This window comes from Coregonus lavaretus (genome assembly GCF_964263955.1).
Source record: "Coregonus lavaretus genome assembly, chromosome: 3".
Taxonomy (NCBI): domain Eukaryota; kingdom Metazoa; phylum Chordata; class Actinopteri; order Salmoniformes; family Salmonidae; genus Coregonus; species Coregonus lavaretus.
Window position 1 is genome coordinate 77,535,454 of NC_139990.1, and position 14,689 is coordinate 77,550,142.

At 44.2% G+C, this 14,689-nt stretch overlaps 1 protein-coding gene across 1 annotated transcript in view; it reads right to left on the reverse strand.

Annotated features, from left to right (window-relative positions):
• Positions 1-14,689, reverse strand: part of ncalda (neurocalcin delta a) — an 84,452-nt gene that overhangs the window by 18,472 nt on the left and 51,291 nt on the right. The window contains exons 5-6 of the mRNA XM_084158207.1: positions 4,420-4,821; positions 559-664 (exon numbers count right to left, since the gene is read on the reverse strand). Coding sequence (XP_084014333.1) covers positions 559-664; positions 4,420-4,797 — 484 coding nt within the window. The 5' untranslated portion in view covers positions 4,798-4,821. The remainder of the gene's footprint in view (positions 1-558; positions 665-4,419; positions 4,822-14,689) is intronic.

Here is a 14,689-nt window from a genome sequence, read left to right on the forward strand (position 1 = left end):
CTGCAGGTATTAACTTCAAAAGTAGCTACAAATATTCACATTTATATATATTTATATATAAAAACAGATATATAGTTGTTACGAGAATTTCTCTCTCTAATTCAACCTAAGCTTGAATCATTACCAGAGGTTGTAAGGCTCTGGTTTTAATCATAAATGATTCAAGGTCCACAACCCACAAGGATTATCTGTATCTTTATTCATGGAGAGCTCTGCCGCCCAAAACACATACATACTGTTTTATACTCCTTCCACACCAAGGCACCCTGCTCCGCCCACCTCTAGGAGGCCCCCTGTAACCCGTTTTCTCAGTCCCCTTCACCCTGGAATGTTTAGTCCCGCCCCCCTCTGTTAGTAGGTTGACAATACATTATAATTCTAACACAGTTCACACATTTATACTGTATTTGGGGTGAAATCCTTTAGTCATTATTCTTAAAATACAAATTAATCTAACAATAGTTTTGAAGGTATTGAAAGTTTACTGCTCCAGCTACTTTAACACTAACGCTCCCAATATAGGCTGTAATGTGTTGAGGTGGATGAGATGAGACCCACCGTCTCTGTTGGTGTCCATCTGTCTGAAGATCTTCTCTGTTCTCTTCTCTGGAGTCGACTCATCCTCTGGCATCTTCATCACAGATGACACCATCTTATAGATCGCCTGGAGAATAAAACACACAGACACCATCTTATAGATCTCCTGGAGAATAAAACACACAGACACCATCTTATAGATCTCCTGGAGAATAAAACACACAGACACCATCTTATAGATCTCCTGGAGAATAAAACACACAGACACCATCTTATAGATCTCCTGGAGAATAAACACACACAGACACCATCTTATAGATCTCCTGGAGAATAAACACACACAGACACCATATTATAGATCTCCTGCAGAATAAACACACAGACACCATCTTATAGATCTCCTGGAGAATAAAACACACAGACACCATCTTATAGATCTCCTGCAGAATAAACACACAGACACCATCTTATAGATCTCCTGGAGAATAAACGCACACAGACACCATCTTATAGATCTCCTGCAGAATAAACACACAGACACCATCTTATAGATCTCCTGGAGAATAAAACACACAGACACCATCTTATAGATCTCCTGCAGAATAAACACACAGACACCATCTTATAGATCTCCTGGAGAATAAAACACACAGACACCATCTTATAGATCTCCTGGAGAATAAAACACACAGACACCATCTTATAGATCGCCTGGAGAATAAACGCACACAGACACCATCTTATAGATCTCCTGGAGAATAAACGCACACAGACACCATCTTATAGATCTCCTGGAGAATAAAACACACAGACACCATCTTATAGATCTCCTGGAGAATAAACGCACACAGACACCATCTTATAGATCTCCTGCAGAATAAACACACAGACACCATCTTATAGATCGCCTGGAGAATAAAACACACAGACACCATCTTATAGATCTCCTGGAGAATAAAACACACAGACACCATCTTATAGATCTCCTGGAGAATAAAACACACAGACACCATCTTATAGATCGCCTGGAGAATAAAACACACAGACACCATCTTATAGATCTCCTGGAGAATAGGAGAATAAAACACACAGACACCATCTTATAGATCTCCTGGAGAATAGGAGAATAAAACACACAGACACCATCTTATAGATCTCCTGGAGAATAGGAGAATAAAACACACAGACACCATCTTATAGATCTCCTGCAGAATAAACACACAGACACCATCTTATAGATCTCCTGGAGAATAAAACACACAGACACCATCTTATAGATCTCCTGGAGAATAAAACACACAGACACCATCTTATAGATCTCCTGGAGAATAAAACACACAGACACCATCTTATAGATCTCCTGGAGAATAAAACACACAGACACCATATTATACACTGAACAAAAATATAAACGCAACATGTAAAGTGATTCATGAACTGAAATAAAAAGGTCCCAGAAATTGTCCATCCGCACCAAAAACTTATTTCTCTCAAATTTGGTGCACAAATTTGTTTACATCCCTGTTTATTGAACATTTCTCCTTTGTCAAGATAATGCATCCACCTGACAGGTGTGGCTTATCAAGAAGCTGATTAAACAGCATGATCATTACATAGGTGCACCTTGTGCTGAGGACAATAAAAGGCCACTCTAAAATGTGCAGTTTTGTCACACAACATAATGCAACAGATGTCTCAAGTTTTGAGGGAGCGTGCAATTAGCATGCTGACTGCAGGAATGTCCACCAGAGCTGTTGCCAGATAATTTAATGTTAATTTCTCTACCATAAGCTGCCTCCAACATCATTTTAGAGAATTTGGCAGTACGCCCAACCGGCCTCACGACCACAGACCACGTGTAACCACGCCAGCCCAGGACCTCCCCAGACCACGTGTAACCACGCCAGCCCAGGACCTCCACGTCCGGCTCCTTCACCTGCGGATCGTCTGAGACCAGCCACCCGGACAGCTGATGAAACTGTGGTTTTGCACAACCGAAGAATTTCTGCACAAACTGTCAGAAACCGTCTCAGGGAAGATCATCTGCGTGCTCGTCGTCCTCACCAGGGTCTTGACCTGACTGCAGTTCGGTGTCGTAACCGACTTCAGTGGGCAAATGTTAACCTTCGATGGCCACTGGCACGCTGGAGAAGTGTGCTCTTCATGGATGAATCCCAGTTTCAACTGTACTGGGCAGTATGGTGTTGTGTGGGCGAGCGGTTTGCTGATGTCAACGTTGTGAACAGAGTGCCCTATGGTGGTGGTGGGGTTATGGTACGGGCAGGCATAAGCTACAGACAACGAACACAATTGCATTTTATCGATGGCAATTTGAATGCACAGAGATACTGTGACGAGATCCTGAGGCCCATTGTCGTGCCATTCATCCGCTGCCATCACCTCATGTTTCAGAATGATAATGCACGGCCCTATATTGCAAGGATCTGTACACAATTAATGGAAGCTGAAAATGTCCAAGTTCTTCCATGGCCTGCATACTCACCGGACATGTCACCCATTGAGCATGTTTGGGATGCTCTGGATCGACGTGTACGACAGCGTGTTCCAGTTCCCGCCAATATCCAGTAACTTCGCACAGCCATTGAAGAGGAGTGGGACAACATTCCACAGGCCACAATCAACAGCCTGATCAATTCTATGTGAAGGAGATGTGTCGCGCTGCATGAGGCAAATTGTGATTACACCAGATACTGACTGGTTTTCTGATCCACACCCCTACCTTTTTTTTTTAAAGGTATCTGTGACCAACAGATGCATCTCTGTATTCCCAGTCATGTGAAATCCATAGATTAGGACTGTAACTCAGTAAAATCTTTTAAATTGTTGCATGTTGCGTTCATATTTTTGTTCAGTATAGATATCTACAAATAACTAATGAAGCTCTCGCTAAATGTTCCATGATGATAACAATTTTATGTCACACGATATCTTCACTTTGCAACACAACGTGGTCTGGCCGGTTCTGTTGGAGGAATATGGTCCAAGCAACGGCCTGCCAAGGACAATTACATTGTCAAGAAATACTTGAATCCCTAGTAAAGTATTTTTTCTCCAAGTGTTTCTCTACTAGATAGATGGCCATAGCAAAGTCTTTAGAGTAAATGTCCTGTTGATACAGAGGGACTGTCTGCCAGCGGGCTGGGAGCTAGGACTGCTATGTCTTATGGATAAAGACAGTGTTGCTGAGTAAATGTCCTGTTGATACAGAGGGACTGTCTGCCAGCGGGCTGGGAGCTAGGACTGCTATGTCTTATGGATAAAGACAGTGTTGCTGCTGTTTCAAAACCGATCTGGCCACTTTCTGTCTGGGGGCATCTGCAATGTTTTTTTACCAGGAATTAACATGAGTATATATTGCAATAGACACTGGAATGTGCAGGCGTACGGGAGTGAAATCCAACAGTAGGATTGTTGCTGATCAACAAATAAATCAGTCAACATGAACCACGCTACAGAAGACAACCAGTCGACTATACACTACTGAAGGTCAATCCTCGCCTGTACGATCTCCAGCATCTCAGACTTGCTGATGTATCCGTTCCCGTCCAGGTTGTACACGCTGGGCCTACAAATAACTCACACCAGAACTACAAATCCCACCTCTCTGTTCCTGTCTCACCTGTACGATCTCCAGCATCTCAGACTTGCTGATGTATCCGTTCCCGTCCAGGTCGTACACGCTGGGCCTACAAATAACTCACACCAGAACTACAAATCCCACCTCTCTGTTCCTGTCTCACCTGTACGATCTCCAGCATCTCAGACTTGCTGATGTATCCGTTCCCGTCCAGGTCGTACACGCTGGGCCTACAAATAACTCACACCAGAACTACAAATCCCACCTCTCTGTTCCTGTCTCACCTGTACGATCTCCAGCATCTCAGACTTGCTGATGTATCCGTTCCCGTCTAGGTCGTACATGCTGAAGGCCCACTTCAGTTTCTGCTCCAGCTTTCCCCGTGACGTGACGCTCAGAGCGATGATGAACTCCCGGAAGTCTATCGTCCCGTCCCCGTTGGCGTCGAAGGTGCGGAAGACGTGCTCGGCGAACTTGGAGGCGTCTCCGTAGGGGAAGAAGTTACCGTAGATCTTCTTGAACTCCTCCATGGAGAGGTTCCCGCTGGGGCAGTCCCTCAGGAAGCCCTTGTACCACTCCTGGATCTCATGCTCTGTGAAGTCCGTGCTCTCCAGCAGGTCCTGCATCACCTCTGGGCGGAGTTTGCTGTTCTGCTTCCCCATGGCTGGTGGTTACTATGGTAACAGCTAGAAGAGAGTGAGGAAACAGAAACTGAGAATAATTGGAGAAAGGAGAGGAAGAGAGGAGAGGAAGAGAGGAGAGGAGATGAGGAGAGAGGAGAGGAGGAGAGAGGAGGAGAGGAGAGGAGAGGAGAGGAGAGGAGAGGAGAGGAGAGGAGAGGAGAGGAGAGGAGAGGAGAGGAGGAGAGAGGAGAGGAGCAGCAAAGTAAGCAGACATAACTGTTTTTCTCTACTACTATGCAACCAACCGGCTGTATCCTCCTAAGGTACCCTCATTGTGGAATGAGGGAGAAGTGTACTTCACTGTGCCCAGGAATGTTCACATGCTCAATGTAACCAAACTTATTCTTATGTCTGAAGTGACGGAACATTTCATGCAGCAGACAGACACCCATATGTCCATCTACTGAATGTACTGCAGTAGAAAACACTTGGAGACAGACACTACTGAATGTACTGCTGTAGAAAACACTTGGAGACAGACACTACTGAATGTACTGCTGTAGAAAACACTTGGAGACAGACACTACTGAATGTACTGCAGTAGAAAACACTTGGAGACAGACACTACTGAATGTACTGCTGTAGAAAACACTTGGAGACAGACACTACTGAATGTACTGCTGTAGAAAACACTTGGAGACAGACACTACTGAATGTACTGCAGTAGAAAACACTTGGAGACAGACACTACTGAATGTACTGCTGTAGAAAACACTTGGAGACAGACACTACTGAATGTACTGCTGTAGAAAACACTTGGAGACAGACACTACTGAATGTACTGCTGTAGAAAACACTTGGAGACAGACACTGCTGAATGTACTGCAGTATAAAACACTTGGAGACAGACACTACTGAATGTACTGCAGTAGAAAACACTTGGAGACAGACACTACTGAATGTACTGCTGTAGAAAACACTTGGAGACAGACACTACTGAATGTACTGCTGTAGAAAACACTTGGAGACAGACACTACTGAATGTACTGCAGTAGAAAACACTTGGAGACAGACACTACTGAATGTACTGCTGTAGAAAACACTTGGAGACAGACACTACTGAATGTACTGCTGTAGAAAACACTTGGAGACAGACACTACTGAATGTACTGCTGTAGAAAACACTTGGAGACAGACACTGCTGAATGTACTGCTGTAGAAAACACTTGGAGACAGACACTACTGAATGTACTGCTGTAGAAAACACTTGGAGACAGACACTACTGAATGTACTGCAGTAGAAAACACTTGGAGACAGACACTACTGAATGTACTGCTGTAGAAAACACTTGGAGACAGACACTACTGAATGTACTGCTGTAGAAAACACTTGGAGACAGACACTACTGAATGTACTGCAGTAGAAAACACTTGGAGACAGACACTACTGAATGTACTGCTGTAGAAAACACTTGGAGACGGACACTGCTGAATGTACTGCTGTAGAAAACACTTGGAGAGACAGACACTACTGAATGTACTGCTGTAGAAAACACTTGGAGACAGACACTGCTGAATGTACTGCAGTAGAAAACACTTGGAGACAGACACTACTGAATGTACTGCAGTAGAAAACACTTGGAGACAGACACTACTGAATGTACTGCAGTAGAAAACACTTGGAGACAGACACTACTGAATGTACTGCAGTAGAACACACTTGGAGACAGACACTACTGAATGTACTGCAGTAGAAAACACTTGGAGACAGACACTACTGAATGTACTGCAGTAGAAAACACTTGGGAGACAGACACTACTGAATGTACTGCAGTAGAAAACACTTGGAGACAGACACTACTGAATGTACTGCTGTAGAAAACACTTGGAGACAGACACTACTGAATGTACTGCAGTAGAAAACACTTGGAGACAGACACTGCTGAATGTACTGCTGTAGAAAACACTTGGAGACAGACACTGCTGAATGTACTGCTGTAGAAAACACTTGGAGACAGACACTACTGAATGTACTGCTGTAGAAAACACTTGGAGACAGACACTACTGAATGTACTGCAGTAGAAAACACTTGGAGACGGACACTGCTGAATGTACTGCTGTAGAAAACACTTGGAGATGGACACTGCTGAATGTACTGCAGTAGAAAACACTTGGAGACAGACACTACTGAATGTACTGCTGTAGAAAACACTTGGAGACAGACACTACTGAATGTACTGCAGTAGAAAACACTTGGAGACAGACACTGCTGAATGTACTGCTGTAGAAAACACTTGGAGACAGACACTGCTGAACGCTAGCTTGTCTTGAGTACACACTGAGCGGACTGAAAAAGGCACTGCAATCATACTACAGAACTATAACAGTTGACTGAGATATGATTCACAGCTACCTGGCTCCTCCTCGTGATGAGACAGAGACGGAAATTCACAAATCCACAAGTCACCACTTCAGAGCAAGTCACCACTTCATAACTCTTTACAAACCCAACTTCACAAAGCTCATAAGTGATTTACCGATCAAGAGAAACAAGACGCACTTTAGCTAAGTTTAGCTCCAAACCCAACTTCATCAAGTTCCTAAGTGATTTCCGTCTGGAGAAAACACAGTGCAGCTCCTGAGAAGGGCTTGTAGAATGTCTACTACGTACCAGACAAGAGTCGGCGGAGTAGAGGAGTACGTCCTCTGGAGATGTTCATCCTCCTCTCCGCAGCCGGAAAGTCTGTCTCATATCACAATGTCTCTGACATTTACTGCAACAGGAAGTGAGTTTCCCCTCTCTCTCCGTCTCCCTCTCTCTTTCTGCTAGGTCATCGCTCTCTCTGCGAGGTCAGGTCTCTCTCTCTCTGCTAGGTCATCGCTCTCTCTCTCTGCTAGGTCATCGCTCTCTCTCTCTGCTAGGTCATCGCTCTCTCTCTCTGCTAGGTCATCGCTCTCTCTCTCTGCTAGGTCATCGCTCTCTCTCTCTGCTAGGTCATCTCTCTCTCTCTGCTAGGTCATCTCTCTCTCTCTGCTAGGTCATCTCTCTCTCTCTGCTAGGTCATCTCTCTCTCTCTGCGAGGTCATCTCTCTCTCTTTGCTAGGTCATCTCTCTCTCTCTCTGCTAGGTCATCTCTCTCTCTCTGCTAGGTCATCTCTCTCTCTCTGCTAGGTCATCTCTCTCTTTGCTAGGTCATCTCTCTCTCTCTCTGCTAGGTCATCTCTCTCTCTCTGCTAGGTCATCTCTCTCTCTCTGCTAGGTCATCTCTCTCTCTCTGCTAGGTCATCTCTCTCTCTCTGCTAGGTCATCTCTCTCTCTCTGCTAGGTCAGGTCTCTCTCTGCGAGGTCAGGTCTCTCTCTGCGAGGTCAGGTCTCTCTCTGCGAGGTCAGGTCTCTCTCAATTAAATTCCATTCAAAGGGCTTTATTGGCATGGGAACAAACTATATATACAAAAGCATGTGGACACCCCTTCAAATTAGTGGATTCGGCTATTTCAGCCACACCCGTTGCTGACAGGCGTATAAAATCGAGCACACAGCCATGCAATCTTACTGAAGTGCTCAGTGACATTCAACGTGGCACCGTCATAGGATGCCACCTTTCCAACAAGTCAGTTCGTCACATTTCTGCCCTGCTAGAACTGCCCCGGTCAACTGTAAGTGCTGTTATTGAAGTGGAAACGTCTAGGAGCAACAATGGCTCAGCCACGAAGTTGTAGGCCACACAAGCTCACAGAACGCGAGTGCCGAAGCGCGTAAAAATCGTCTGTCCTCGGTTGCAACACTCACTACCGAGTTCCAAACTGCCTCTGGAAGCAACGTCAGCACAAGAACTGTTCATAGGGAGCTTCATGAAACGGGTTTCCATGGCCGAGCAGCCACACACAAGCCTAAGATCACCATGCGCAAAGCCAAGTGTCGGCTGGAGTGGTGTAAAGCTCGCCACCATTGGACTCTGGATCAGTGGAAACGCATTCTCTGGAGTGATGAATCACGCTTCACCATCTGACAGTCCGACGGACAAATCTGGGTTTGGCAGATGCCAGGAGAATGCTACCTGCCCCAATGCATAGTGCCAACTGTAAAGTTTGGTGGAGGAGGAATAATGGTTTGGGGCTGTTTTTCATGGTTTGGGCTAGGACCCTTCGTTCCAGTGAAGGGAAATCTTAACGCTACAGCATACAATGACATTCTAGATGATTCTGTGCTTCCAACTTTGTGGCAACAGTTTGGGGAAGGCCCTTTCCTATTTCAGCATGACAATGCCCCTGTGCACAAAGCGAGGTTCATACAGAAATGGTTTGTCGAAATCAGTGTGGAAGAACTTGACTGGCTGCACAGAACCCTGACCTCAACCCCACAGAACACCTTTGGGTTGAATTGGAACGCCGACTGTGAGCCAGGCCTAATCACCCAACATCAGTGCCCAACCTCACTAATGCTCTTGTGGCTGAATGGAAGCAAGTCCCCGCAGCAATGTTCCAACATCTAGTGGAAAGCCTTCCCAGAAGAATGGAGGCTGTTATAGCAGCAAAGGAGGGACCAACTCCATATTAATGCCCATGATTTTGGAATGAGATGTTCGACGAGCAGGTGTCCACATACTGTACTGTCAATCTAATATCCAGTCAAGGCCTGGATGTATCCAGTACCTCTATATAATGACTAGCATACAGTCTATCAATCTAATATCCAGTCAAGGCCTGGATGTATCCAGTACCTCTCTAATAATGACTAGTGTACAGTCTATCAATCTAATATCCAGTCAAGGCCTGGATGTATCCAGTACCTCTCTAATAATGACTAGTGTACAGTCTATCAATCTAATATCCAGTCAAGGCCTGGATGTATCCAGTACCTCTCTAATAATGACTAGTGTACAGTCTATCAATCTAATATCCAGTCAAGGCCTGGATGTATCCAGTACCTCTCTAATAATGACTAGTGTACAGTCTATCAATCTAATATCCAGTCAAGGCCTGGATGTATCCAGTACCTCTCTAATAATGACTAGTGTACAGTCTATCAATCTAATATCCAGTCAAGGCCTGGATGTATCCAGTACCTCTCTAATAATGACTAGTGTACAGTCTATCAATCTAATATCCAGTCAAGGCCTGGATGTATCCAGTACCTCTCTAATAATGACTAGTGTACAGTCTATCAATCTAATATCCAGTCAAGGCCTGGATGTATCCAGTACCTCTCTAATAATGACTAGTGTACAGTCTATCAATCTAATATCCAGTCAAGGCCTGGATGTATCCAGTACCTCTCTAATAATGACTAGTGTACAGTCTATCAATCTAATATCCAGTCAAGGCCTGGATGTATACAGTACCTCTCTAATAATGACTAGTGTACAGTCTATCAATCTAATATCCAGTCAAGGCCTGGATGTATCCAGTACCTCTCTAATAATGACTAGTGTACAGTCTATCAATCTAATATCCAGTCAAGGCCTGGATGTATCCAGTACCTCTCTAATAATGACTAGTGTACAGTCTATCAATCTAATATCCAGTCAAGGCCTGGATGTATACAGTACCTCTCTAATAATGACTAGTGTACAGTCTATCAATCTAATATCCAGTCAAGGCCTGGATGTATACAGTACCTCTCTAATAATGACTAGTGTACAGTCTATCAATCTAATATCCAGTCAAGGCCTGGATGTATCCAGTACCTCTCTAATAATGACTAGTGTACAGTCTATCAATCTAATATCCAGTCAAGGCCTGGATGTATCCAGTACCTCTCTAATAATGACTAGTGTACAGTCTATCAATCTAATATCCAGTCAAGGCCTGGATGTATCCAGTACCTCTCTAATAATGACTAGTGTACAGTCTATCAATCTAATATCCAGTCAAGGCCTGGATGTATCCAGTACCTCTCTAATAATGACTAGTGTACAGTCTATCAATCTAATATCCAGTCAAGGCCTGGATGTATCCAGTACCTCTCTAATAATGACTAGTGTACAGTCTATCAATCTAATATCCAGTCAAGGCCTGGATGTATCCAGTACCTCTCTAATAATGACTAGTGTACAGTCTATCAATCTAATATCCAGTCAAGGCCTGGATGTATCCAGTACCTCTCTAATAATGACTAGTGTACAGTCTATCAATCTAATATCCAGTCAAGGCCTGGATGTATCCAGTACCTCTCTAATAATGACTAGTGTACAGTCTATCAATCTAATATCCAGTCAAGGCCTGGATGTATACAGTACCTCTCTAATAATGACTAGTGTACAGTCTATCAATCTAATATCCAGTCAAGGCCTGGATGTATACAGTACCTCTCTAATAATGACTAGTGTACAGTCTATCAATCTAATATCCAGTCAAGGCCTGGATGTATACAGTACCTCTCTAATAATGACTAGTGTACAGTCTATCAATCTAATATCCAGTCAAGGCCTGGATGTATCCAGTACCTCTCTAATAATGACTAGTGTACAGTCTATCAATCTAATATCCAGTCAAGGCCTGGATGTATCCAGTACCTCTCTAATAATGACTAGTGTACAGTCTATCAATCTAATATCCAGTCAAGGCCTGGATGTATCCAGTACCTCTCTAATAATGACTAGTGTACAGTCTATCAATCTAATATCCAGTCAAGGCCTGGATGTATCCAGTACCTCTCTAATAATGACTAGTGTACAGTCTATCAATCTAATATCCAGTCAAGGCCTGGATGTATCCAGTACCTCTCTAATAATGACTAGTGTACAGTCTATCAATCTAATATCCAGTCAAGGCCTGGATGTATCCAGTACCTCTCTAATAATGACTAGTGTACAGTCTATCAATCTAATATCCAGTCAAGGCCTGGATGTATCCAGTACCTCTCTAATAATGACTAGTGTACAGTCTATCAATCTAATATCCAGTCAAGGCCTGGATGTATCCAGTACCTCTCTAATAATGACTAGTGTACAGTCTATCAATCTAATATCCAGTCAAGGCCTGGATGTATCCAGTACCTCTCTAATAATGACTAGTGTACAGTCTATCAATCTAATATCCAGTCAAGGCCTGGATGTATACAGTACCTCTCTAATAATGACTAGTGTACAGTCTATCAATCTAATATCCAGTCAAGGCCTGGATGTATCCAGTACCTCTCTAATAATGACTAGTGTACAGTCTATCAATCTAATATCCAGTCAAGGCCTGGATGTATCCAGTACCTCTCTAATAATGACTAGTGTACAGTCTATCAATCTAATATCCAGTCAAGGCCTGGATGTATCCAGTACCTCTCTAATAATGACTAGTGTACAGTCTATCAATCTAATATCCAGTCAAGGCCTGGATGTATACAGTACCTCTCTAATAATGACTAGTGTACAGTCTATCAATCTAATATCCAGTCAAGGCCTGGATGTATACAGTACCTCTCTAATAATGACTAGTGTACAGTCTATCAATCTAATATCCAGTCAAGGCCTGGATGTATCCAGTACCTCTCTAATAATGACTAGTGTACAGTCTATCAATCTAATATCCAGTCAAGGCCTGGATGTATCCAGTACCTCTCTAATAATGACTAGTGTACAGTCTATCAATCTAATATCCAGTCAAGGCCTGGATGTATCCAGTACCTCTCTAATAATGACTAGTGTACAGTCTATCAATCTAATATCCAGTCAAGGCCTGGATGTATCCAGTACCTCTCTAATAATGACTAGTGTACAGTCTATCAATCTAATATCCAGTCAAGGCCTGGATGTATCCAGTACCTCTCTAATAATGACTAGTGTACAGTCTATCAATCTAATATCCAGTCAAGGCCTGGATGTATCCAGTACCTCTCTAATAATGACTAGTGTACAGTCTATCAATCTAATATCCAGTCAAGGCCTGGATGTATACAGTACCTCTCTAATAATGACTAGTGTACAGTCTATCAATCTAATATCCAGTCAAGGCCTGGATGTATACAGTACCTCTCTAATAATGACTAGTGTACAGTCTATCAATCTAATATCCAGTCAAGGCCTGGATGTATCCAGATCATGATGACAACAGCTCTCTCAACAACCAACTGGAACTGTACGCTCTGCAGCAAAACATGGAAACACAACCGGCACTTCCACTCTCCCTCCCTCACAGAGTTATCGTCACCCATCATTATAGACTTTTCCAGTCAGCGCAGCAGGTGGGGAATTAGAACGTGTCCAGGCCATTGAACAGGGTGTGAGTGTAGACGGAACCACAGAATCCTCAGGTAAACCTGATGCCAGCCACACCAGCCAGGTAAACCTGATGCCAGCCACACCAGCCTACAGTCTATGACTGGAACCAGATCTCAATCTAGCCACTACATCAGGGTTCCCCAACTGGCTGCCCACGGGCCGAATTTGTCCTGCTGTTGGTTACTACATGATGCGGGTGGTTACTACATGATGCTGGTGGTTACTACATGATGCGGGTGGTTCCTACATGATGCGGGTGGTTACTACATGATGCTGGTGGTTCCTACATGATGCGGGTGGTTACTACATGATGCTGGTGGTTCCTACATGATGCTGGTGGTTCCTACATGATGCTGGTGGTTACTACATGATGCTGGTGGTTACTACATGATGCTGGTGGTTACTACATGATGCTGGTGGTTACTACATGATGCTGGTGGTTACTACATGATGCTGGTGGTTACTACATGATGCTGGTGGTTCCTACATGATGCTGGCGGTTACTACATGATGCTGGTGGTTCCTACATGATGCTGGTGGTTACTACATGATGCTGGTGGTTCCTACATGATGCGGGTGGTTACTACATGATGCTGGTGGTTACTACATGATGCTGGTGGTTACTACATGATGCTGGTGGTTACTACATGATGCTGGTGGTTCCTACATGATGCGGGTGGTTACTACATGATGCTGGTGGTTCCTACATGATGCTGGTGGTTCCTACATGATGCTGGTGGTTACTACATGATGCTGGTGGTTACTACATGATGCTGGTGGTTACTACATGATGCTGGTGGTTACTACATGATGCGGGTGGTTACTACATGATGCGGGTGGTTACTACATGATGCGGGTGGTTACTACATGATGCTGGTGGTTACTACATGATGCTGGTGGTTACTACATGATGCTGGATCCCCAGCCACTAGCAGGTAAGTAGCCTGACAACCCCCTACTACTAAGAGGTAAGTAGGAGTCAACAACTAAAAGGATCTGACTCAGTCACATCTGAGAGCAAAACACACTTCACTCACTCCAACATGACTTCAGCCTACTGTCTAACAACATGTATGGTTTGACACCTCTCCTAGAAGAGCTCTGTTTGATTAGCCTGCTACAGGTTTTATTTTCAGCCTGCGCCCTCATTACGTTGCCACGGCAACAGACCCAGCACACAACCAGCCGTTATTGATACAGAAGAAGAACAATACATCAATGAGAGGAAATCAAGCAGACATCTTCCTCAAAGGAAACTAAACTCACCACATTGTTCTGGGATTACAGCCAGGTTAGACCACAAGGTATTTGTTGACCAAAGTAGCTATTTCTAGAGAGTAAAGCGTAACAGTTTGCTGGAGGTTCTGTACCAGACCTGGGTCAAATACACCCGTTACCACTTTTCAAATACATGAGGTGCACTTGATTTAGCCCCACACACATGCAGGGTGGGCAGAATCTGCACCTTATGGGACAGTTCCATCGGTTCTATTGTACCAGGCATATTCAATCACTGTACTGGTCACAGCAGCGGCTGCATCATATCCGAGGAGTCAGTGTGCTTTACATTGTGTTCTGGGCCGGGGGCGTGACTAATGTGTCGGTCTCCTTGTGGGGTTCCTCTTCCCTAAGTCCATGAGCAGGTAATTGGCAGGAAAGGGGGGGGGTTGTCTAGCCCTCAGGGCCCAGCAGAGAGGAGGATTACAGCAGGATAGCA